The 26277-nt window shown below is 38.4% G+C and overlaps 1 protein-coding gene across 1 annotated transcript in view; it reads left to right on the top strand.

The window, feature by feature from the left end:
* sorcs3a (sortilin related VPS10 domain containing receptor 3a) overlaps positions 1 to 26277 on the top strand; it is a 296209-nt gene that overhangs the window by 256930 nt on the left and 13002 nt on the right. The window contains exons 17-23 of the mRNA XM_047151173.2: positions 295 to 408; positions 580 to 751; positions 9719 to 9905; positions 16969 to 17102; positions 17943 to 18066; positions 18686 to 18798; positions 24248 to 24379. Of these exons, the coding sequence (XP_047007129.1) occupies positions 295 to 408; positions 580 to 751; positions 9719 to 9905; positions 16969 to 17102; positions 17943 to 18066; positions 18686 to 18798; positions 24248 to 24379 (976 nt within the window). The remainder of the gene's footprint in view (positions 1 to 294; positions 409 to 579; positions 752 to 9718; positions 9906 to 16968; positions 17103 to 17942; positions 18067 to 18685; positions 18799 to 24247; positions 24380 to 26277) is intronic.

The raw sequence follows: 26277 nt of genomic DNA, 5'->3' as shown, positions 1-26277 counted from the left end.
GTGTTTATTTCTGCATCATGAGTTGCGGTGTGTAGTCATTTTTGTCCTGTGTGTTATTTCCAGTTTGTGTGTGTGTGTGTGTGTGTGTGTGTGTGTGTGTGTGTGTGTGTGTGTGTGTGTGTGTTGCAGTGTTTAGTTGTCATTTTTAGCTGATTAGGATCTTGTATTACACTACAATCCTTTCCATTTGGGTTGGCGATGTGGAATTTCTGTGACTTTCTCCCTGTGTGTGTGTGTGTGTGTGTGTGTGTGTGTGTGTGTGTGTGTGTGTGTGTGTGTGCGTGTGTGTTGCAGTGATTACGGCTATGAGCGAAGAGGAGATGGTAACTGCCTGCCTGCATTCTGGTTCAATCCTTCCACTGTATCACGGAGCTGCAGTCAAGGCCAGAACTATTTCAACAGCACAGGGTGAGTCTCTCTCTCGTGCAGTATACCAGTATAACCTTAATGACAATACAATCAGAAGTCCTCATCATGCTATACCATCATTTCAGGACATGAATGGAGACATAACATAATGGAGACGTGAATGGAGACATGGATATTATAATGTTGATAATGTCATTACATCCTTGTCAGTTATCGCAAAGTAGCAGCAAACAACTGCACCAAAGGGGTGAAGGAGATGTACACAGCGAGGAAACAGCAGTGTCCCAATCGACCCCCACGAGGATTGCACCTGGCAACCCGTGACAACACCCTCAAAGCAAATATGGGCTCCAATGTCACCTTTATAGTACAACTGGAAGAGGTATGTTGAGGAAAATAAATCAATGACACTCAATTTCACTACCATGTGTGCACATAGAATGAAAAATGAAGGAGTCCATAGAGTGATCTGATTATTGAGTACCAATATAGATGCTAATAAAAGCTATAGATACAGTAGTAACAATTGTGATGAGTGCGCTGGAAATCCCACTGGAGTTTTTGGGAGTTTAATGGATTAACATTTGTTGTGGCTGGTCGGTAACATTTGTTTTGGCTAGTTATTTGTTGTGGCTGGTTATTTGTCAATATCTTGCAGTGACTAAAAGTCCATAATCCCAGAACTCAACCCCACTGAACTCCTATAGGATGAATTGGATGCTGACAGCACACTAGGCCTTCTGGAATGGACAGAAATTCACACAGCCATGCTCCATCTACTGGAAAGCCCCAAAAGAGTGAAGGTTGTTATAACACCAGATGGGTGACCAAATCCATGATAATGCCCATGGTTTTAGAATGGGCACATATGGGTGTGATGATCAGGTGTCCACATACTTTTGCCCATATAGTGTAGGTGTTTCATTGGGTTGAAATCTAGTGACTGTGAAGGCCATAACATATGATTTATAGACTCAAACTATTCGATGAGCCCTAGATCAGGATGAGATCATACTTTAGAGATCACTTCTCTCAGGATAGAAATGGTTCATCATAGGGTAAAGGTGACCAGACCGAAGAACTTTGTATTGGATTACAGTGACAATTCCCCGTAAGGGGACAAGTGGACCCAAACCAAGGCAGCAAAATAAATATATAGGTGCTTGGACCTAACAGATATTATAGTAAAATACAATATAGTCAGTGACATTTGAAATTCTGGTTGAAAAGAATGGTTGTTTTATTTAATATTTGCATTAGTAGTTGCATTTTTTAATTTTTTTAAAATATTTATTTTCCTAAAAAAAAAGAATAATTCTTAATTAATATTAAAAGTGCTGTATAATCATATTCAGAACTGTACATGACATTGAGTTATGCATTAACGCTTTAAGTCGTAAATGAGTCAATTATAGTTTGTTATTATAGGTTAAGAAACCATTTAAATGGATAGAACGCTTACACTTGTATATAATTAAGAGGCCTCATAGAAAGTTTTCAAAATTTATTAGAGGATTTTTGGACATAGTATTACTCATCCTGATGCATAAACCACATTATAGTTCAAATCAGCTTAAGGATTTTTTTTTGATATTCCCTCATGAAGCATCAAGCACAGATTTGAAAATCAAACATTAATTTTCTACAGTGCACACACACACACACACACACACACAAACTCAGGTGACAGGTAAGTGCATCTCTTGGGGGTCTTGCTGTTGCATAGTTGCTACATTATACATTGTATATGATGACATGAGCAAATGAGGGCTTATTCCCTTCATTAAGATAGATGGAGGGAGGGGCAGAGAAATGCACAGAGGAAGCGCTAGGAATCGTCATTGTCAAATTCTCCTGCCGAATTTGACTTTAATTTATATTCATGAAGCATGATGGCAGGAGTTCTCGAGACCTGGAATGCACCTAAATATTTAATGTTTGCTAGGTGCAACACATGGCAGATGAAAGCCTGCGAACAGTTTTAACAAAGCAGGAGATACATTTTTAGACTATATGTTTTCCAGAGAAAAACTTCCAAGACACCGGTACTCTGTCTAGAATAGGGAATATATATATATATATATATATATATATATATATATATATATATATATATATATATATATATATATATATATATATATATATATATAATCATAAAGCTTTGAAAAGTTCACTTAGCAAAGCCAGTTGGTGTGGCACAACGACATTTAGTAGCAGGTCACGAAGTTCAGGATAAGTTGAACTTCCAGCCAAGCCAGAGAACATGGGTAGTGAACTATAATGTAGTCCAAATGCGAAATGCCAAGCTATCGTTCTGTATCTCTCAACCACACACACACACACACAAACACACACACACACCACAACAACAACAACAATGCGGTGACATTTAGCCATAGGATTTGGTTGTGGCTAGACTCCATTTCCATTTCTTTCAGTGTAAACAAACATGTCTAGAAAACACACATCCCAAATGAAACAGTAACATTTACACTGACCTTCATGAGCATTAAAATATTTAATTAAATTAGAGTGCAAATATTTGCACTACCTATGTTTTTGAAAGGGATGTAGGAAACGTTTTTATTAAAGCAATAGAATTTTTAAAAATGTTACAAAATGAAATATGTTCTGAGTATGTACTGCATACAAACCATGAGGTATAATCAACATGAAAAAATTTTGAAATAAGAGGATCCACTGCCTCATTCCAACTGTTCTCTAGATAAGCTCCAGATCCAGCATAAAGCAATTACAGAGCATAAATGGAAGAATGAATGTTACTTGTGATAATTACAGAACATCTGTGAACCCCAACACACTAAGACCCTGATTTAACTTAATCCAAATTATAGAGCAATAATTAATAGGCAAAGCAGGGAAATACACAGTAAAATGCTTTAGCATTGTCAATAGCTGTGGTGGATTTGGATTGCAGAGATCTCCTGGAAGACAGAAACTGAAATTTGCTTAATTGCATGCCACTTGTAACTCAGATTAAAGACAGTGAGACATGAAATAAAAAATCTTAAAAATACAATATTAACACAAAATAAAAGAGTGTAAACCTGAATATGTATTCTGCATATGAGGTAAATGAAAAAGACTCACTTGGCTTTGATGGCAGACATCTAATATGAAATCAGCTTCAAAGTTTGAAGTATTTTTCTGATTAGTTTGAAATGCTGTAGCATACATATATAACTCAGAGAAACTGAATGATATTTTAGTTTTGGAATGGCAAGTGTAATACCTGCCTTTCAGTCGTGTTCATTTAAAACAAACATTGACATTCATGTAGATAGATCAGTCTGTGGGTGATAAGGACATGTCTTTTGCTTATATGAAAGATTTGAAATGTTTCAGCAACCTCTGAAAGCACTATGCGTTATATGCTTCTGCTCACTAAGAAATTAATATCCCAGCAGCAGAGACTATTATTACTAATATTAGGGAAGGATAAGCACAGATTTTTGTGTTTTTCATACATACACTTGGAAGAGGTGGCAGCTGCAATCTCCAACACCTCCTTGTGCGTGTCATGATACACATGCAGGGTGCCAGATGTAACACCCAAAAGGAGTGTGAGTAAAATAGGCACGAGCTTGCAGAGATAGTAGCAGGCGATGATCGTTCTCAGGCACACGCACACACATACTTCACCATGTGTTTGATTCATTGGTATGTGTGGGCGCTCGGTTCAGTCAGCAAGTGTGTATTGTTTGTTGTTGTGAGTTCACCTTGAATGTGTGTGTACAATTGGTGAGAGTGTGCCAAATGTTCACACCTGCAGACACTCGATGTGTTGATTGTCCTCTGTGGCAATTCTGTCACACAGGTGCTTTGTGTCATATCATGCCAAGGACAGAACCAGGTGTAGCTAACACTAGGTTAAGGTTACTGGTAGTAGTGTATACGCAATACACTTCTCAGCTGCCAAATTTGATTTTCAAGTGCTTGGTTGACTGAGCTAGTATTATAAATATGTCTATTATTATTAATTAGATGAACAAGAATTTCTTAGGACAAAACCAAAGTTCCCCTTGTTGAACCTGCTTGTTCAAATAGGCAGAAACTAGTTCAAATGTTCATTTGTTGGACTAATGAGGTTTGGTATTCAATTCCACAGTCTTGATGTCATCCTTAAATTTTCTTATGAAGCAGTGGCTCATGACAGTAGATTCTGCTGGAGCAGGATGACATTAATAAGTTTTTATCTTACTGTACAGGGACAGAAGAAGAGATAAGTATTAGATCTCTAACTGTAAATAGTCTAGCATGATCAGCACATTCATGAAGACCACTCCTAGGAAGTATCCATCATTAGTGCTTGCAACTGAATATTCCTCAACTGAAATATTGGTGATGTATTTACATTAAAAACGACCATTAATGCCCCTTCCACAACTTCTAATTCCACTTCTTAAACAACTTCTACAACTTGTTTAAGAAGACCATATAGCAGCTGAATGAATGATTGTAATGTCTTCATACTAAAGTGGTCATTGATTTTGAATTTGTAACACTTATGTAACCTACAGTTGCAGTCAAAATTATTCAACCCCCAGTGCAATCAGGTTTATTGTCAAAATTGACAGTCTTTCAGCTGTTTGCAATGAACAAATCAAACAAAAGCAATTGAAATAGTTGAATAGTGAATTCCCCAAATTCAACTGAAAATGTAACTTAAAATGATTTCTCCAGTTTCAAAATTATTCAACCCCTTCATGGAAAGCATCTTTAGTACTTAGTAGAGCACCCTTTTGCTGTTTTGACCTGCTGCAAATGAGATGCATAGCCAGAGACCAGCTTCTGGCAGCGTTCCTGAAGAATCTTATCCCATTCCTCATGAGCAATGGCCTCCAGTTCAGTAATATTCTTGGGTTTTAGTTCTGCAACCGTTTTCTTCATATCCCACCAGAGATTTTCAATGGGGCTCAAGTCAGGTGACTGTGATGACCCTGTAGAATCTTCTAGGGCTTCTTCTGCAACCAAGCCTTGGTGGAATTTTAGGTATTCTTGGGATCATTGTCCTGTTGGAAGGTCCAATGACACCCAAGCTTCAGCTTCTTCACAGACGGCATGATGCTTTCTCCTAGGATTTACTGATAGTTCAATGAATCCATCTTGCCTTCCACATGCTGCAGGTTTCCAGTGCCAGAGGATGCAAAGCTGCCAGAGCATCACCAAGCCACCACCATGTTTGACTGTGAACAGAGTATTCTTTCTTCATTCATCTTCCTCCAGATGTACGGCTGATCCATAGTGACAAAAAATTCCAGTTTTGTTTCATCGCTTCACAGAACAGAATCCCAAAACTTCTGTGGCTTATTTATATGAATTTGAGCCGACTTTTCTTGTGCTTTTGGGTCAGTAGTGGTGTACATCTTGGAGTTCTGGCATGGAAACCTTCTGCGTTTAGTATGCGATATACTGTGCTCACTGAAACCTCAGTGCTTTTTGCCACAAGTTTTGCTGCAGGTCTTTTGCAGTCACTCGAGGGTTTTTCACAACCTGCCTTCTCAGAAATCTGGTTGCAGCCGTTGATATCTTCCTTTTTCTGACCCATCCAGGTATTTTATGAATTTTCTACCCCCAGCCAGTTCAGGTATTTCATGTGTTCCAGCTCAAGCACACCTGGTGCAACTAATGAAGCCATTGATTAGTTGCATCAGGTATGCTTGAGACAACACCTGTTTTGCATATTTGTGCTGTTGTGAGGGATTCTATTCAGGAGGTTGAATTATTTTGAAACTGGAAAAATCATTATAAGTCGCATTTTCAGTTGAATTTGGGGAAACCACTTGAAGCATTTGTTGTTTTGAACTATTTCAATTACTTTTGTTTGATTTGTTCTTTGCAAACAGCTGAAAGTCTGTAAATTTATGACAATGAACCTGATTTACAATGGGGGTTTAATAATTTTGATTGCAACTGTATGATGTAGACCTTCTATTTTCTGAAGCCTGTCTATGAGCTTAATATATGGGGATGGATCGAATTCTTCATAGAATGTGTATTAAACCGTCATTCAAATGGAGGAATCTAATAACGTATTACATTTATAAAAGTGTGGGGGCGGGGCATGGTGGCTTAGAGGTTAGCACATTTGCCTCACACCTCTGGGTTTGTGGGTTCAATTTCTGCCTCCGGGTTTCCTCTGGGTACACCAGTTTACTCCTCAGTCCAAAGACATGCATTGTAGGCTGATTGGCATCTCTAAATTGTCCATAGTGTGTAAATGCTTGTGTGAATGTGTGTGCAATTGTGCCCTGTGATGGGTTGGCAACCCCCATGGAGGGTGTCCCTCACGTTGTGCCTCGATTTCCCTGGGATAGGCTCCAGGCTTCCCACGACCCGTGTAGTATAAGTGGTATAAAAAATGGATGTATGATGGATTTATAAAAGTAAGTTTTTTTTATAGATTGTAAATACTCATTTGATAAATGAGAGTTATTCACTGGTGTGTTAGCCTTTTAGACTATTAGCTTGATATTTAGTGATTTACTTTAAGTATATGAATTTGCTAACAACTGAGTGACTAAGGTGTTTAGTGAGTAGATAAAGATAAAGACTTTTTTGTTTTCATGTCATAGGCCTCAATCCTTACCTCAGACCAACTGGTACACTATATGGCCAAAGTTTTTGGACACCTGATAACATTAATTTATAATTGTTGAACATCCCATTCTATATTTAGTCCCCCTTTGCTGTTATAATATCCTCCACTCTTCAGGGAAGGCTTTGCACTAGAATTTGGAGCATGGCTGTGGGAATTTTGTGGCCAGAAAAGCACTAGCATTAGGCCAGGCATTGATGTTGGGTGGGAGGCCTAGGGCATGGGAACATGATTGGGCTCCTTAGTTCCAGTGAAGGGAAATTATAATACTACAGAATACAAAGATTTCCTTTACAATAGTGTCCTTTCAACTTTGTGACAAACGTTTAAGCTGGCTATGATGGATATGATGGTGAAATGTCCACAAACATTTGGCCATATAGTGTACAACACTGTTACCACACTCACATCTTCTGCATCTCTCAGTACACCTGTCTCACTGAAAGTTTGTTTGCATTTCATATCATTGTTGACTGCAAATGTAGTTTTACATCAAACTAATACTTACATAATAATTGCCAGGGTTATTTATTTAGCTTCTGTTCTTTATTTTGTGTTAATCATTGGGTTAAGGCTTCATTCGAATTTAGTAAATCCACATTGTTCTATACAATGGTGTCACTGCACAAACACCTCCGCTTTATTTTTAGTGGTGCTCCTACATTTCCGGTTCTTTCTTTACACTAACAATGGCTGCACTAAAGTTTACAGTCTGTGTCTGGAAAAGCCCCTGAAGATAAATGTCGATGATATTCATCAGATACACTATATGGACAAAAGTATGTGGATGCCTGATAGTGTTACACACTTGTGCATGTTGAACACATCTTTCTAGATTTTGTCCCTCTTTTGCTGTCATAATTACCTCTACTCTTCTGGGAAGGTTTTCCATTTGATTCTGGACTGTGTCTGTGTGTATTTAGCCATAAAAGCATTAGTGCAGTACTGATGGCACTGATGTTGAGCAAGAAGGCCTGCCACCAGTCAGCATTCGAGTTCATCCCAAAGGTGTTCAGTTGGGTTGAGGTCAAGCCTCTGTTCAGGCCACTCAAGTTCTTCTACTCCAAATTTAGCAAACCATGTCTTCATGGATCTCACTTTGTACACAGGGGCATTGTCATGCCACTGCCTGTTAGACCTACACCTAGGGAAATGCTACAGTGTTAAGACATCCTGTACAATTGTGTGTTTCCAAGTTTGCTGGAAGTTTGGGGAAAGCCCACATATGGATTTGATGGTCAGGTGTCCACATTCTTTTGGCCATGTATTGTATGTAAGAATACTGAAATATGTCAGATCATGTATATGTAAGAGTAAAACTTGAAAAAATTAATTTGGCACAATGGTCGTGACATATGTTACTATCCATCCCTGAGATTACACTGAGCTGAGAAGCTTAAAAAGTGGTTCAATTTTGAAGACTCAAAGAGGGATATTGTACAGAGGGATATTGAAGCACTCAGAATATTTCTTCCTTTGTTTCTGAGAATTTTCTGTCTTAAATGCCACAGATGTTCATTGTGATGTGGTATTAGAAAAACTTGAAGGACATTTTGCTGACTCACTGTATTAATAAATGTGTACAGTGTTGTCAGAAAATGCAGAAGCGGCTACATTTCAAAAGAGAAATGAGTCTTAACACTGACTGCAAGTAGTCCATTCCTGTGCATATGACTGATCCAGATTATCATTCAAAGATTTGCCTCAAATAAATAAGCATTCCCTTTTATTTTAATGGCCATGAATGAGAGGTTGCTGCAAGTGTAAATCACACAGGTCTTCCAACCATGATGTAGTCTTGGTGAAATTCTAAATATGTGTGTTGTTGTAAAGAATCATCATAAATTGCCTTCATATAGCTGTCTCATTCTGCCACTAGAGAGTGCATTGTGTGGCTAGTGTTCAGGCAGTTTATTCCACTGAACAGGGTAATAGAGAAGCTGTAGTCTTACTGCAGCAGCATGTGCTCTGGCTGTGAATCCAAACCTTATGTAAGAGCTAACTGCCAGTTAGAGTAGGAGAGAAAAGATTATTCAATTAACAGACTTTATGCAATCCTATACAGTGTTAGTGAATATTTATTATTATCAGATAGTCAGTACAAGTGTATGCATGGAAATCAATGTTCCACCCACATTCACCTCCATATGAGTGCAAACTGTATTTACGTCATTGCTAAATTGGGGGGAAATACCAGCTGTTTTCAAGCTGAATTGAAAATATCTGTTTTTTTGTAATGGGGACAAAACATATTTGGGAAGTTGTCAAGTTATGTGGGCAGAGCATGTGGGCAACATTGGGAAGAATGCAATTATGAGAATGAAGTCTGTATTTGCTGACAGATCTTGCGATTCTAAGGGATTGAATGTAGTAAGGTGGCAATCAGAAATATGTTATATATTATATAGTTCCCACTACATGCTACACAGATTTAGCCTGGATTTTACTATCACCAACATTTTTAATCTATAAAACAAACACATTGTAACTTCACAAATAAATAGACCCTGGAGGATGCTGTCACTCTAATAAGAGCACAAATGCTTATTTGATGTAACACCTCCATACATTTTGAAATTCTTGTACTTGTTTCTGCACAGATGAGTGCCAGATGAGCCAGATAAGGCTAACACTGTGCACATGGATGCAGAACTGATGACATAAGGTTTGCATAATGCCTAACCTTTTATACAATAGTAGCTTAAGCATAATCCACATGGTCCACAGGGAGACTCGATGAGGACGAATATCCAGTTAGACTTCGGGGATGGGACGGCTGTGTCCTATTCTAACCTCAGCTGGACGGAAGAGGGTATCAGACATGTGTACCGCAGCACAGGAATCTTCCGGGTCACTGCCATCGCCGAGAACAGCCTGGGATCTGACTCAAGCTCCCTCTACCTGCATGTGACATGTAAGTGTTATACACACAATAGCACATACACACATTATACTACGGATGTGTGCTATGCTGATATGAGTGTTAGTATTTGTTGTTAGGGCGGTTGTGGCTCAGGTGGTAGGGAGGGTTGTCCACTAATCGTTGGGTTGGCGGTTCGATTACCGGCCCACGTGACTCCACACACGGAAATGTCCTTCGCAAAGTGCAGACCATTTGTAAATTAAGCCATAAAATGCATTTCATTTCAGCATATTACGGGTATAGTGGTTTGGAGCATGTACATGTATATAGAATCTGGTAATAATCTCTAAATTATTATAAACTGCTTATGCTACAGCACTGTTGAATACTCAATTGTGATTGTTCAGAAGGTGTAGATTAATTTACAATAATTCTAGCTGCAAGGTTTATATTAATACTCTTATTCTAATATGTTATTGTTTCAGTTGTATGGTAGTTCGATGATGTTTCTTTGCTAAAGAGATTTTAAAATATGTAATTGTTCATATAGTGAACCTTTTTGTTTAGTTAGCTTTTTTGGAAGGAGTTTTCAGTGTCAGTGCCTTGTAACAATGAGAGATAAAGCTGTAACTTTAACTGTTGTTGATGAAAGTCTTCCAACAAGGGAAGGTCTTCAGGATGGAGGGCTTTGCAGGTTCTCAGTAACTTGACAAGCTGTATTTTTCTGTGTTACTATCTTTAAGAGACAGAAAAGAAAAGAGGCTGGTAAGGAAGCAACTGTTTATAGCTGCTATAACATAAATGATAACCAGGACGAACTTGTTCTACAAACATTTCACAATATTAAATGTAATTTGCCTGATTTCTTGTTTTTGTTTTTATCTCATACAATTTTTTTCAGAAATTAAACCAAAATCTAAAATAAAACAAAGGCAACCTGAGTAAACACAAAATATAGTTTTTAAATGATAATGTTATTTACTGAAGCAAAAAAGTTATCCAATACAAACTGGGCCTGTGTGAAAATGTATTTTCCCCTGTAGTTACTAATTCCCCAAATCTATGCACCTGCATTCATAATGGGGCTCAGCTGGACTAGATGCAACCAGGCCTGATTACTGCAAACCCTGTTCAATCAAATCAACATTTAAATAAACATTTTTCAACAGCATAAAGTTGATTTAAAGATCTTACCCAGTAACACACTATGCCAACATTGAAAGAAATTCCACAAATGATGAGGAAGAGGATGATTGAAATATATAAGTCTGGAAAGGGTTACAAAGCTATTTCAAAGGCTCTGGAACTCCAAATAACCACAGTGGAAGCCATTATCTCCAAATGGAAAAACTCGGCACAGTATTGAACCTTACCAGAAGTGGCCGACCTTCCAAAATTCCTCCAAGAGCACAGCAACGACCCCTCCAGAAAGTCAGAATAGAGCCAAGGACAACATCAAAGGAACTACAGGCCTCTCTTGCATCAATAAAGATGTTCATGACTCCACTATCAGAAAGACACTGGGCAAAAATGGCATCCATGGAAGAATGGTGAGGTGAAAACCACTGCTAACCCAGAAGAACATTAGGGCTCGTCTCAATTTTGCCAAAACACAGCTTGATGATGCTCAAACCTTTTGGTAGAGTGTTCTGTGGCTTGATTAGTCAAAACTGTTTGGAAGACAGGAGTTCCATTATATCTGGCGTGAATCAAACAGAATTCCACAAAAAGAACATTATATCCAGGGCCAAGCATGGTGGTGGAAGTGTGATGGTGTGGGGATGCTTTGCTGCTTCAGGCCTGGCCAGCTTGCAATAATTGAGGGAAATATGAATTCTGCCCTCTACCAGAAAATCCTATAGGAGAATGCCTTTAGTCCATAATTTGAAACTCAAGCGCAACTGGATTATGCAGCAAGACATTGATCTAAAGCATATGAGTAAATACACCTCTGAATGGTTCAAAAAAAGCAAAATTAATGTTTTGGAGTGGCCTAGTCAAAGTCCTTTATTGAACCAATTGAGATGCTGTGGCAGGACCTTAAGTGGGCAGTTCATGCTTTAAAACCCTTGAGTGTGGCTGACCTAAAGCAGTTCTGCAAAGAACAGTGGACCAAAATTCCTCCATAGTGCTGTGAAAGACTCCAGATATCGGAAGCATTTGGTTGCAGTTATTGCTGCTAAAGTTGGCACAACCAGATTTCAAGTTTAAGGGGGCAATTGGTTTTTCACATGAGTGATGGGTGTTGGATAACTTGCTTCAATAAAATAAATAAATGAATTAAATAATGAATTAATTGAAACTATATTGTGTGTTTACTCAGGTTGCCAGCACTGTATAAGCAAATAAAAGTACAACTTGTCATTCTTTGATTAAAAAAATGTGATCATCGGCAAAGTGGTCTAAAAGAAAAGAAAAAAAAACACTTAGGGGTGGGCAATTCTTTGGAAAAGAATGAACCTCAGGGTGGTTGGAGTTACTCTGCAACCCTAAGTAAAGTGTTACCAAAAGTATTTTACCTTTGACCTAATGTCCCTTATTCAAAAGGTATTATGTCATCACATTCATGTTCTTCACCATTTTTGGGGGACTCCTGCTTCCTTAATTTCCCCTGTCTAAGCAAATCTAAAAAGAAGTGTTTGAGTCAGTTCACCTCGTGGGTCATTATGCACACTCCATCACAGCACTCCATTATTGGTTGGAAAGAATCACTGATCATTTTAATTTCACCAATGTGAACTTTGTAGTTATTTGTGAGTGGAGGAATATAGTGGAAGCAAAGTGCCAAGCTGTGTTTATTCAAAATATCTGAAAAGTGCTGGAAGATGTTCCAACAAATGAGTCAGACATTACAGCATTTGGCAGACACCATTATCCAGAGCGACAGAGCACAGCACAGAAATGTATGGCTAGTTGTTGGATATTTACCGTCGCTATATTATGCTCAGACTTGCCCTAACTTTAACTGTGAATGCTTTTTTGACCATCATTCCAGCTTTTAATTTTTTTTTTTTTTTTAATTAGTTTTTAACTTGACAAGTGAAAGAAAGCCATGTGAAAAAATAAGTACACCCCATGGAAATGTTTGGCTTTTTTTTTTTTTTTTGGACAAGCAAACATTTGATCATCTTTGAAACAGTGCCTATTAATGAAATTGATATACTTGAAATAGCCAGTTCTGGACTAATTGACAGTAATTTTAAATATGTGCCATTTGTAGATTATGTTCCTTACAGTGGAATGATGTATTTAAAATAATTTGGAGCTATTTTTAAATCCCTTGCCAGACTCATAGGCTTCCACAGCATTTTTGCTGTAGGCCTTACAGAACTCTTTAGATCTTGGCATGATGACATCACTCACCTCAAAAGTAAAGGAATATATACACCAGATATAAGAGGTGTATAAATAAGACAGGTTCCACTCCCTAAGATGGCACCATCATCATAATCATCTTGTACACCTGTTTTTAATATTATGGTATGTATGGTATTATATTTGAAGGTGTGATAAATGTAGGGGTGTACTGATCTGTTTTCTGTTCAATTAAGTTGTGAAAATTACTACAAAATGTCAATTTTATGTGTCATTTGATAGATCGTGTCAACTATATTAATAGGCACTCTTTCAAAGATGATCAAATGTTTGTTTGTACAAATATGTCAAAAAAGCCAACAATTTCCATGGGATATAATAATTTTTTCGCACTTGCAAAAATATTTTTCATTGTGGGAGCCAACAGAATGTCCATACATTGTCAGTAGTTTTTAACAGGATAATCTTGCCCCAAAATAATCAGAACTTTTAATGTTTCCAACCGAATTAAACACAAGTCCTTGGAAATTGGGTTCTCATATATTTGCTTATCTTTTTATGCCTATCATACATACTACTGTGCTAGTTTTAGGCCCAGCATTTTTAAGTAGGATGTCTAGGTGTCTAAACATGTTTTCTGAAATGATAAAACTCGTATGAGCAACATCATCAGCTCTACTCATTAGATTTAAGTAAAATTGATTAACCTTTGTAGATTAAGACACATTAAGAGGCATTTAAAATGAGATAGGTCTAGTCAAAGTAATTTAAAAAGTCTAAACCTTAAAGTTGTTTTCATAGGTCATGTTCAATAGCAGACACTCAAAGAAATTTTTTTTTTAGTCAGTTCAATTCAGTTTTATTGGTAGTGCACTTTTAACAGTAGACATTATCACAAAGAATCTTTTCAAATCCAGATTTAGCTTTAACTCTCTAATGAGCAAGCTAAAATGCCCGTGCACCCCAAGAACTACACCTTTAGCTAAGACAAAGGCTATTTCTAAAACAAACAAACAAACAAACAAACAAACAAACAAACAAACAAACAAAAAACAATAAACAAGTAGGTTTTCAACCTAGACTTGATTAATTAAGACTGTGTCCGAGTCCCAAACACTAATTGGAACCTGGGGGCCTTTATAGGAAAACGCTCTGCCATCTGCTGTTATTTTCAGTATTATAGATACTAGTAAAGAGCCTGCACCTTTTGATCAAAAGAGACATGGCAGACCATAATAGACTGAAAATTCACTCAACTACAGTGGGGTGAGACCATTCAGTGCTTTATAGGTCATAAGTAATATTTTACAATCAAACCAAAATTTTACTGGGATCCAATGTCACATGGGTAAGATAGGGGTGATCTGATCAAACTTTCTGGTTCTAGTTGCTGCATTCTGGAATAACTATTATATATATACAGCTACTGGAAGAGACAGCAAGACATTACAATAAGCCAACCTAGAGGTTAAAAAGGTTAACAAAATCATGAACAGGTAACAATATTATATTTAGCAATGTTTCTAAGATATTAACAACATCAGCTCTCAAATGAGAGACTAAAGTCAATAATTATAGCAATGTATATCACTGTTGCACATGATAAAACTGAAAGGCCATCCATAGTCAGAACATAATTGTTACGCTCCCACCGGCAGATGGCACTGCAGCGTCGATGTGCACAAACGGCTTTAGAGAGTGCGCGTGCAGGAGACTCTTATATATGGACACGAGCCTTTTCAACTGCTCAATGCAGGCAGCAGGAGGTCGCAGCCCCAGAGTTCCGGCCTGGGGTTAACGTGGCGACTTCGGAGACTCCGCCTGAGGTCAACAGGGCGACCTCAGAGCTCCAGCCAGAGACCCGCAGGGAGGTCTCTGCCACCGAGGAAGCTGTCCTGCTGCCCTGCTCTGCTGAGGAATCTGTTCCACTGCCCTGTTCTGCTGAGGAAGCTATCCTGCTGCCCTGTCCTGCTGAGGAAGCTGTCCCACTATCCTGTTCTGCTGAGGAAGCTGTCCCGCTGCCCTGTCCAGCCAAAGAAGCTGTACCGCTGTCCAGCCAAGCCGAGGAATCTGTCCCACTGTCCAGCCCTGCTGAGGGCGTTGCCCAGAGTTCCAACCCCGCTGGTGGCATCGCCCAGCGTTCCAGCCCCGCCGGGGGTGGTGCTCTGCCTGTCTGCTGCCCGGCGGAGGTTTACCGATGCATCGAGAGACAGATCACACAGGGGCCCCGGACCGCCGTTTGTAGGGGGGTTCTGTTACGCTTCCACCGGCAGATGGCACTGCGGTGTCGATATGCACAAGCGGCTTTAGAGAGCGCGCGTGCAGGAGACTCTTATATATGGACACGCACCTTTTGTTTGTTTTGGTTTCCCCCTGTTTAAGCATTGGTTGATGTTTGAGGGTGTGTCTTGATTTCATTGATCCAGGTGTCTATGTTTCAGTTTGATTGTGTTTGTTATTTAAACCCCTTGTGTGGCTGCGCACTTCGCGCAGTATTTACGTTAGAAACTAAATGAGTGTTTGAACCTGAATGTAATGGTGAATACGCTACGCATGCTAAGCGGTCTTGTTCCCTGCCTCGCATCCAGTTTCTCGTTTAAAGCTTGATTATCTGTCCCTGTCTAGACTGCGGTTCCTTGTTTATTGATTTAAGTTTCAAATAAAGACGCTGGGCCCTGTGTGTGCAGAGTTTGCATGTTCTCCCCATGCTGCAGGGGTTATCTCCGGGTACTACGGTTTCCTCCCCCAGTCCAAAGACATGCATGGTAGGCTGATCGGCATGTCCAAAGTGTCCGTAGTGTATGAATGGGTGTGTGAATGTGTGTGATTGTGTGCCCTGCGATGGATTGGCACCCTGTCCAGGGTGTACCCCGCCTTGTGCCTGATGCTCCTTGGGATAGGCTCCAGGTTTCCCCATGACCCTGAAAAGGATAAAGCAGTATTGAAGATGGATGGATGGATGGATAAAGATGCTGATCTGCGATTGCTTCTGCCTCCAGTCCTGTGTCGTTACAATAATCAGAAATATTTATTTTTATGAGCAAGAGAGAATCTTGTAACTGATAATGTTGGTGATGGTGATCAGTTGGTGATCATGGTAGAAATTAAGACACAATCATACCTAAAGACCTTCCTTATTCTAGGCCTGCTAATACATTGCGTTAATTACTTTTTGGGGAGCTGAGCATTGACCTCTTCTATAGTATCTTTACACAGTACATGGGCAGACCAATTACAGTATGTTATTTAGCTAATTCCCTGGGCCAGGACATGTCCAGTGTACCACTTGTCTTAGTTATCTGGGTCATATTTTGTTATGTGGATAACTACATTACAAGCAGTGTATATAACCTATTTCAGTGGTAGCTCAGTAGTTAAGATGTTCAATTACTGATTGGAAGGTTTTGAGTTCAAATCCCACATTATATTTTTTCACATTATATTATTAAGTTTCACGGAGCATCTAATTGAGACTAGTGGTGGATTAAAAAGAATCATGCAAGTGGGAGGTTTTTATTTTCATCAGATATGAAGGTTTTGAGACAGAGAAAGACCACATTCATTAACTTAAACTTCAGTCACTGTCTGGTGCAATTACAGTGTCCATTCATTTATTGATAAAAAGGTATTTATTCCCAAAGGGTGTTAATGACGTGCCAGATGAATGACTGTGTTGGAAGTAAATGCGGTGTAAAGAAAATTTATACAAAAACTCAGATTGCTGTCAAGTGGACTGGCAACCTTAATAATTGATGATCTTGAAATCACACGTATTAACGTGTGCGTGTTTGTGTTTCAGGTCCTGTTGAGCATGTCCAGTTGTTGGCTCCATTTGTGGTCATTAAGCACAAGGACGTGAACTTGACTGCAGTGGTCTGGCCCTCTCACTCTCGAACTCTCACTTACTTCTGGTGGCTGGGGAACAACACAGAGGTACAGTCACTTTGATGAACCTGTAATCCTCAGAGACTACCTTCTGCTTTTCAAATTAATTTAGTCATTAAGTGAGCCATATGGAATATATTTCCTAATTCTTTAACACATCTCTACAAGTCTTACACCACATATTTTTGCCACTTGCAATACAAAAGAAGGACAGGAAGAAAGGTATAATGGGCAGCAGACTTTCAAAATGGCTTTGACCATGGCAGCAGGAGGAATGTAGCTGAACCATTGAACCTTTTTAACATTTATATAATATATACCATATACAGAATCATACTAGTGGAAGAGGTGGTAATGATTAAGTAATAGTGCCTAATCATAATTTTACTTGTACTTGACTTAAGTATATTTATATTTATATACATTTTTCACTTCTGAACATAACAATTCACAGACTTAAGCTGTATTGCAAAAATAGGATATATAATAGAATATTTATTTATTTATTTATTTATTTATTTTATTTATTTATTTATTTTAAGATTTGTATAAGATCTTGTTTGAAATAAAGTGAAACAGATTTTCAGAAAATGCTTTTCAAACACATCCATTCCAAGAATTTTATCCCTTTTATGTTTTGACTCACTTATGTTTCGTTTTGTTAGCAAGGTTCATTATAAATATTTTTCCAGTGGCATTTATGACGCCTGAAAAACGTGACTATTTTAACCAAGTTATCTAGCTAATATCCTCTGATGACAATGTTAATAGGATCTGTATGCATTTTTTTCTTTCAATATCTGCTCTCGAGAGGGGAAAAAAAATCTGATACAAACTAGCTATTAAAAAATTATTCTTTGCTTATTAAGTGATTGGTTTTCTTGCCAGCCAATGATCACTCTAGAGGGCAGTATATCCTACGTGTTTCCAGTGGAGGGGACGTACACGGTAACGGTGCAGGTCTCATCATCCAACTCCATTCTTCAAGACACTAAACAAATCGTTGTGCAAGGTGACTGATTTTTTTTTCTGGTAAATAACCATAAATTAATGGTTAAAGAGGTTTAAATTTAGAACTCTAAATGATTCTGTTTGGTTTCTCTGGGATGAAAATGAATAGTCAGAAATGTTTTCAACTGGAAACTCTTTAGAAAACCATGAAAATTATATTTCCAAGAATGCTTGTGGGATCTCTCCCCCATGACTGTACTAATAATGAATTCAGTGTTGTATAGAACATATATTTGAGATGGATGGGATTCATTGGATAGAACATTTTTGATGGATGGTTGGAGTTCATTCAATAATTAAAGGTTCTTAGCTTCCATAGGAAGGGTAGGTCAACTTAGCACCATCCTGATATAGAAATACACTGTAATAGACTTCCACATAGAAGCTATATGGATTCCTTGAAAACAACATCTGGAGAACCCTTTAAGTTCTTAAAAATTTCTAAGACTGTTCATTCTGAGAATCCTATCATACAGTATATATGATAAATGTTAATCTTTCATTGCTGTTCAGTAATGAGATATTTAATTAGGCAGAACAACTCAACTCCAAAAAATGGCACAGGATATGGGAGTGCAAAGTTAATCTCTTTTCTCTCTCATGTTTTCTCTCTGTGACAGAATTCTTTAAATCCCTGCTTTTATCTTTTTCTCCGAATCTGGATGAGGCCAACCCTGACATCCCGGAGTGGAGGCACGATGTAGGCAGGATAATTAAAAAGGCTGTGCTCCAAGTAAGTGTGAATCTGTTATACTCTAGTCACTTGTTCACTTGGCCATTCTCTGTTTCTAAAGAATCTTGTACTTTTATTCCCGCTTCTCTAGCATTCACTGTTTCACAATTCTTCAAAAACAGCTGAAACAGCTTTTCTCTCTCTATCTCTTTCTTTTGCTCCCCATTGGGCATGCCTTAGTTTATCACCACAGGTAGGAAGATGAGTGCCTCACTCCAGTGACAGGCAGATGATTACAAATGCATCTTTTCCAGAGGATGAAACGAACTCTCGCATGGAGTAAATCTTAAGCAGCATCCATAGTTAATGCAAATGTCAGTTGCCGCACTCCGATCATGCTTGAGCACGATTTCCTCTGCTCTACGAAGAGATGAGTTCCTTGTGCATAATGATAATGAGCTAAATGGAAAGCAGGAGTGGAAAAAGAGCTGGACAAGAGATGCTAATGGAATTATATGCAATCAACCCAGTATTGAACATACTAGTGCTCACGGGTTCTGCATTTCTCTGTATCTCAACCTGTGCAAACATGCTGACTCACAAAGAACCTGCAAATCTCAAAAATGTGAAATCTGAATCGCAAGAATTGGATATAACAGTGAAGCGTGTGAGATTAAGTCAGGAGATGATACAGGAATTGTAAATGTTATTCCCATTGGGTCTGTATTTCTGATGTCTATGAACTTATTACACCACAGTGATTTTGAATTCTCAGTCCTGATTCTCAGCTCTGACAGTGCTGGCTGTAAATCAAATCCCAGGTTTATACTCTATTTATGCACTTATTCTTATATGTTTCTATAGTAACAACTCTCCACATAATCTAGTCTAATAATGAACGGAATAAACAAAACGTGTTGTTATTTAACAAAGAAAAACATAATCGTTGTATGGTGAAATTTTGTGTATGAAAGCATTTATTTAAAAAATGTATTGCAGGAGTCTCCCGTGTCAGTTCTATGTAAATGTTGGCACATGACTTTATGTATGCAGGAGCAGCGACAATACCAACAGCAATGTTCACATATTAACCTGTGAATCTTATGGACATCTGCAGGATTAAAAGTAACATCCATTAGATGGCAAGGCAGGGTCAAAACATCCCTGTCTGTCATGTTTCCAAGTTGAATCGTAAAGTGTTTAGCATTTTCATGTGCGGAGCCCTATTCGTCCTCATGAGCTGCGTCTCAATTAAAGAATTCTGACCTTACATTCAAATCTAGTAATCGAGAAGACAGGATAACAAATCAGATCTTTCAGTAGGTTTGTGAAGGCTACATGAGAGGTTTTGAAAATTCAAACTAACCATAACCAGACAAAACAACACTCAATAACAGTCTAGAATCATACATAATTTTGCAATTTGATACACAACTCTAGGTTTTTTAGTCAGCTGCAGACAGTGTCACATAGTGCTATAGTGTCCACCACTATTTTATGTCGGTATAGCAAGACACGAATTGACATCGCTAGGCCTATTTTGGGGGGCTTCAGAAAATATTAATTACCCCCCCCCCCCCCCCCCCCCATCAAATCAATTACTGCTTAATTAAATCAGTTACTGCTGCACTAATCTAGCACATACGGTTTAGCCATGTTCATTTCGATAAATTAGTTGTTGTACCTGTACTACATGAACCTATCGTTCTTGTAATTAGAAACTTGTTTAAATTAAGTTGATCATAAGTTCTGATGAGAAATGTAATATTTTTATGGAAGCCATATATAATATTATTTTCTTAAATATAAATGACCACACACCATTTGTTTAGTGTACTATGTGTTTAGCTACAGTATGCTGTTCCATGCGCCACCTGGTGGTTATTGTGTGAAGTACAACAAACAAATTTAAATTCTATGAAGTGCGCCTGCAGGGTGCTGCATGATCCCACATGACGAATTACATGAAACCACATGAAAAAAAAATTCTTAAAAATTCTTAAAGGCCACATCTGTATGTGCAGCAGCCATTTTGCGTACTCTTAATTTTACGCAAATGTAAACCAGCTTTTACAGTAAGTACGTTTTTCAGTAAAACGTCATGAGTCTTCAAGAAAGACGACTTTGTCCTTTCTGGTTTCAAAAAACCAAGCTGCATTTTTTTGTCTTATTAACTTGAACAGAGAAAAAACCTTAACCTTCATATCTTTTATACAATTTGAGTCAAGCAATTCTTGCAACTGTGTATGAATTTTCTCATAATAGGATACATGTCTCACAGTTGAATATATGTAGGCATACTTTACAACACAATACATACTTCAGTTCATACATTTAACCCTTCCACTTGATCCATCTTCTTTATCCTCTGGCACAGCTCAAAAGACAGGATATACTTATGGGTCTTTTGATTTTTCTACATTCAGTTTATAGACAAATAGTGTTAGCTTTTCCTTGGTTTACTTTTGCTATTTTTTTGTCAAATGTGTAAAAACGTAATACAGATCTAGGCAAACAGAGTAGAGAGACAATACAAAATCAAGGTTGATAAGCAGGCAAAGACCAGAAACAGTTGGTACAATAGTGCTTAATTTGTAAATCTGCAGGTACTGGAACAACAAAAGGGTAGTGGCAGGTCGGGAGGCAGGTGAAAGGTCCCGGTCCCCGAACTTACAGATACGTAAAAGTGCTTCTAGAATCTCACATAGCCAACAATATTCAATGCTGATAGGTAGGCCTATGTAATTGCTCACACTGGTACAGTGAGATAATGAGTTTATAGCAGGGAGTATTCTCAGTACAAAGGGAAACATTTATCAATTCTATCACATTCTATCAACTTATAAAAAGCCTACTGCATGTCACCTCAATTAGCTACAAAAAACATTTGCAAAAAGCACATTGAAAACAAAGCTACATTTCATACAGTAGGCCTACTTACAATAAACTAGCATTAACAGCACAACATAATCAACAAAAAAAAAAAGAGTCTTACCCAACACAAAATATTCCACAAAGCTGTCATGTCAGTTTCTTCCTACTCTTCCCTGTGTACCTTATGTATCCATGAGTGTGAAAATGGCATGCAAATGATTGAACTTGGTAAGCGGAGGGCCCATGATGTTCAAAAACATCAGAGACAAGATGGTGGAGAAAAGAAGGGCTGAGATTCATTTTGTAGGAACCTCGCTCGTACTCCATTGCTATGGTATGGAGATTGGTATGGTATACACAGTAGTCACCAACTGCCTCAGTCCTTCTGGAACTTTTTGTGTATTTGAGTTCCTGTACTCCGTAAAAGCCTGAATGACTGTATGTGGGCTTTTAACTCTATTTAATTCCTGGTAGTCAATTTCACTTTCAAAGCCATGCGCAGGTGACAATGTTTAGCCTCATGAGCGGTTCTAAAAACCTTCCATAATCAGGCTAGCATTATCACTGCTAATCGTGGAAACGGTCGCCAAACTGCTTCATTATTGACCTGCTGCCGCTCGCTCTCTCGTTGTCTCACTGTCGTGTTCTTTAAAAAAATGCTGTTAATGATAACTGCTTTTTTTCCCCTCCATGACACACTACATGCATGCTATGTGAATATAGGCTTTGCATAGTGACAACGAATTCAGGTGAACTCAGAACTTCAAAGGATTACGTTATGTAAAAGAGGCTATTGATTGATAATTGGCAATATTTTAGCAGCAGTAATATAAGATTAGCATTTTTATTGCAGTTTTTGTTGTTCTATTTTACTTTTGGTGAAATGAAAACAAAATTATTTGTTTTGATAATATTGCTGCATGAGACTTTAAACATCCAGCTGCAGAGGCACGGATCCACAAAAAAAGTTTCCAGAATGCAGGTTCTCACTCAAATTAATAATAAGGATAATCCTTAAAGTATAATAAAAAGGATAATCCGAAGAGTTAATACACATACTAAGGGTCTAGAACATGGTAAGGCAATCAGAAACAATCAAGGCTAGAAACCAAGGAATGACAAGACTTTGCAATGAGTCAACTGCTTGAGGTCTCAAAGCAGGAAGTGTCTCAGAACTGTCCTCTACTGGCAGGTAGTGGGAATGTCCTGAATTTGTGTTAAAATCTCTGAGGCTCTGAAGCTGTCTCAAGGGTCAAAATGCTATTTTATGATAATGGGTTCCTTTAAACATCTGAGGATATCAGCAAGAGAACCCATAATCCACACCATTGAGCTGTAGCTCAGAAAGAGAATTTGTGGCCTGGTGCCTAAGGGCTAAATTTCTGAACTTAGATCAGTGTTCAGTTCAGCTTTTAGAAGGATTTGATAAATCAAGCACTGAATGTAGAGCAGCCTCTGCTCTGTGAGAGAGATAGATAGATCAGCCAGCACCCAGACTGATGGCATTTATCAGTGGGCTAAATTCAGATCATTTGCAGCACTGGCTTTCATACCCTCTCCTTGCTAATGGGAGAACTCTGTGTGTTACAGAGGTGATTATGTCCTTGCAAGGCCTCAGGGACTGATCTTCACTTGCTGCCACATGTTACATAATTACCTTGTGCCAAAGCAGCATATTCCACCTCATGTGGAGAAATACTCATACCATTCACACTGAAATGGTGAGTAAATGTACTTCTAGAAGAGGATCTAGGAAAGAGTCATCTCCCCACCCCAAATGTTTTATAACACTGGGCAAAAAATTTTGTACGATATTATACATTACACACTAAAACAAAAGATTTCCACTCAGACAAGGAGATTATTTCCCCCCTTTGTTCTAGCAAAAAATAAATAAAAAATCTAATTAGAACAATATTTTTCAAGTAATGCCATTTTTCCTGGAAAAAATATTTATTTATAAATAATCAGAAACAAATTGTTTTATTTGCTGTTAGTTCCCAGGAACCTTAAAGTCCCCATGAAGTGCCTTGAAATACACAGCATTATTCAATGTGCTGATGTAATTTACACTGAAACAGGAAGTCAGGGCAGGACAAAACTGAATGTCTCCTCCCTCTTTTTAAATAGTCAGTAGCATATAGTTTACCTCATAGTCTGGGCTAAGCTGTACTTGACAGTTAATACCATGGATTTTTATCATGCTGGGTGTGTGACACTTCAGATTCTAGATTCAGATCTGATTGCAGAATCAGACTGCATTTGATTGGTCAGAAAATCTGATGAGAAGCTGAAGTGCAGAATGATGTCATCAAAACTGTTGATCCTGTATTGGTGGTAGAGAGAGACTGTAAAAATTTAATTCATATATCTTCTAAATGCAAATTTAGTCATTGTTTTGCACACTAGCTTATAAATAACCTTAAGGCTAACATATTCAAGCTAAAAGCCACAAAACTTCAGTTTTGATTTTATGGGGACTGTAAACATGTTCTGTTTCCCTGAGGGAAAAATATGAGGTCGCACACATGTAAAATTCTTTTGTGATGAATTACCTTGGGAAAAACCAAAGAATATACTAGACACAGATGTATAGATGCATCTGCCTTCATATCCTCTCTTTATTTTCTTATAGATAGCCGATATTCCTGCCGAGCAGCTCCTGGTGGCGATTTTCCCTGGACTACCAACAGCTGCTGAGCTTTTCCTGCTTCCCAGCAAGAACCAGTCAGACAGCAGGAAAGGGAGCGAAGATGATCTGGAGCAGGTCAAATACATACATACACACACATATACAGTATCTCACAGAAGTGAGTACACCCCTCACATTTTTGTAAATATTTGATTATATCTTTTCATGTGACAGCACTGAAGAAATGACACTTTGCTACAATGTAAAGTAGTGAGTGTACAGCTTGTGTAACAGTGGAAATTTGTTGTCCCCTCAAAATAACTCAACACACAGCCATTAATGTCTAAACTGCTGGCAACAAAAGTGAGTTCACCCCTAAGTGAAATGTCCAAATTGGACCCAATTAGCCATTTTCCCTCCCCGGTGTCATGTGACTTGTTAGTGTTACAAGGTCTCAGGTGTAAATGGGGAGCAGGTGTGTTAAATTTGGTGTCATCGCTCTCACACTCCCTGGAAGTCACTGGAAGTTCAACATGATACCTCATGGCAAAGAACTCTCTGAGGATCTGGAAAAAAGAATTGTTGCTCTACATAAAGATGGCCTAGGCTATAAGAAGATTGCCAAGATCCTGACACTGAGCTGTAGCACGGTAGCCAAGACCATACAGCGGTTTAACAGGACACGTTCCACTCAGAACAGACCTCGCCATGGTCGACCAAAGAAGTTGAGTGCATGTGCTCAGCGTCATATCCAGAGGTTGTCTTTGGGAAATAGACGTATGAGTGCTGCCAGCATTACTGCAGAGGTTGAAGGGCTGGGGGGTCAGCCTGTCAGTGCTCAGACCATATGCCGCACACTGCATCAAATAGGTCTGCATGGCTGTCGTCCCAGAAGGAACTTCTTCTAAAGATGATGCACAAGAAAGCCCGCAAACAGTTTGCTGAAGACAAGCAGACTAAGGACATGGATTACTGGAACCTTATAAACTTATTTGGTTCAGATGGTGTCAAGTGTGTGTGGCGGCAACCAGGTGAGGAGTACGAAGACAAGTGTGTCTTGCCTACAGTCAAGCATGGTGGTGGGAGTGTCATGGTCAGGGGCTTCATGAGTGCTGCCGGCACTGGGGAGCTACAGTTCATTGAGGGAACCATGAATGCCAACATGTACTGTGACATACTGAAGCAGAGCATGATTCCCTCCCTTTGGAGACTGGGCTTCAGGGCAGTATTCCAGCATGATAACGACCCCAAACACACCTCCAAGATGGCCACTACCTTGCTAAAGGAGCTGAGGGTGAAGGTGATGGACTGGCCAAGCATGTCTCCAGATCTAAACCCTATTGAGCATCTGTGGGGCATCCTCAAACGGAAGGTGGAGGAGCACAAGGCCTCTAACATCCACCAGCTCCGTGATGTCATGGGGGGGACTCCAGTGGCAACCTGTGAAGCTCTAGTGAACTCCATGCCCAAAAGGGTTAATGCTGGAAAATAAATGGTGGCCACACAAAATATCAACAGTTTGGGCCCAATTGAGACATTTTCACTTTAGGGGTGTACTCACTTTTGTTGCTAGTGGTTTAGACATTAATGGCTGTGTGTTGAGTTATTTTGAGGGGACAGCAAATTTACACTGTTATACAAGCTGTACACTGTATCAAAGTGTCATTTCTTCAGTGTTGTCATATTAAAAGATATAATCAAATATTTACAAAAATGTGAGGGGTGTACTCACTTTTGTGAGATACTGTATATATATATATATATATATATATATATATATATATATATATATATATATATATATATATATATATATATATATATATATATATACACACACACACACACTAATATATATCTCCTTCCTCTCTCATACTGAACATTTTATATATATATATATATATATATATATATATATATATATATATATATATATATATATATATATATTAGTGTGTGTATATATATATATACACACACACACACTAATATATATATATATAAAATGTTCAGTATGAGAGAGGAAGGAGATA

This window comes from Ictalurus punctatus, chromosome 26 (assembly GCF_001660625.3).
Source record: "Ictalurus punctatus breed USDA103 chromosome 26, Coco_2.0, whole genome shotgun sequence".
Classification (NCBI taxonomy): domain Eukaryota; kingdom Metazoa; phylum Chordata; class Actinopteri; order Siluriformes; family Ictaluridae; genus Ictalurus; species Ictalurus punctatus.
Note: the sequence above shows the minus strand (reverse complement) of the source record. Positions and strands in the feature narration are given on the sequence as shown.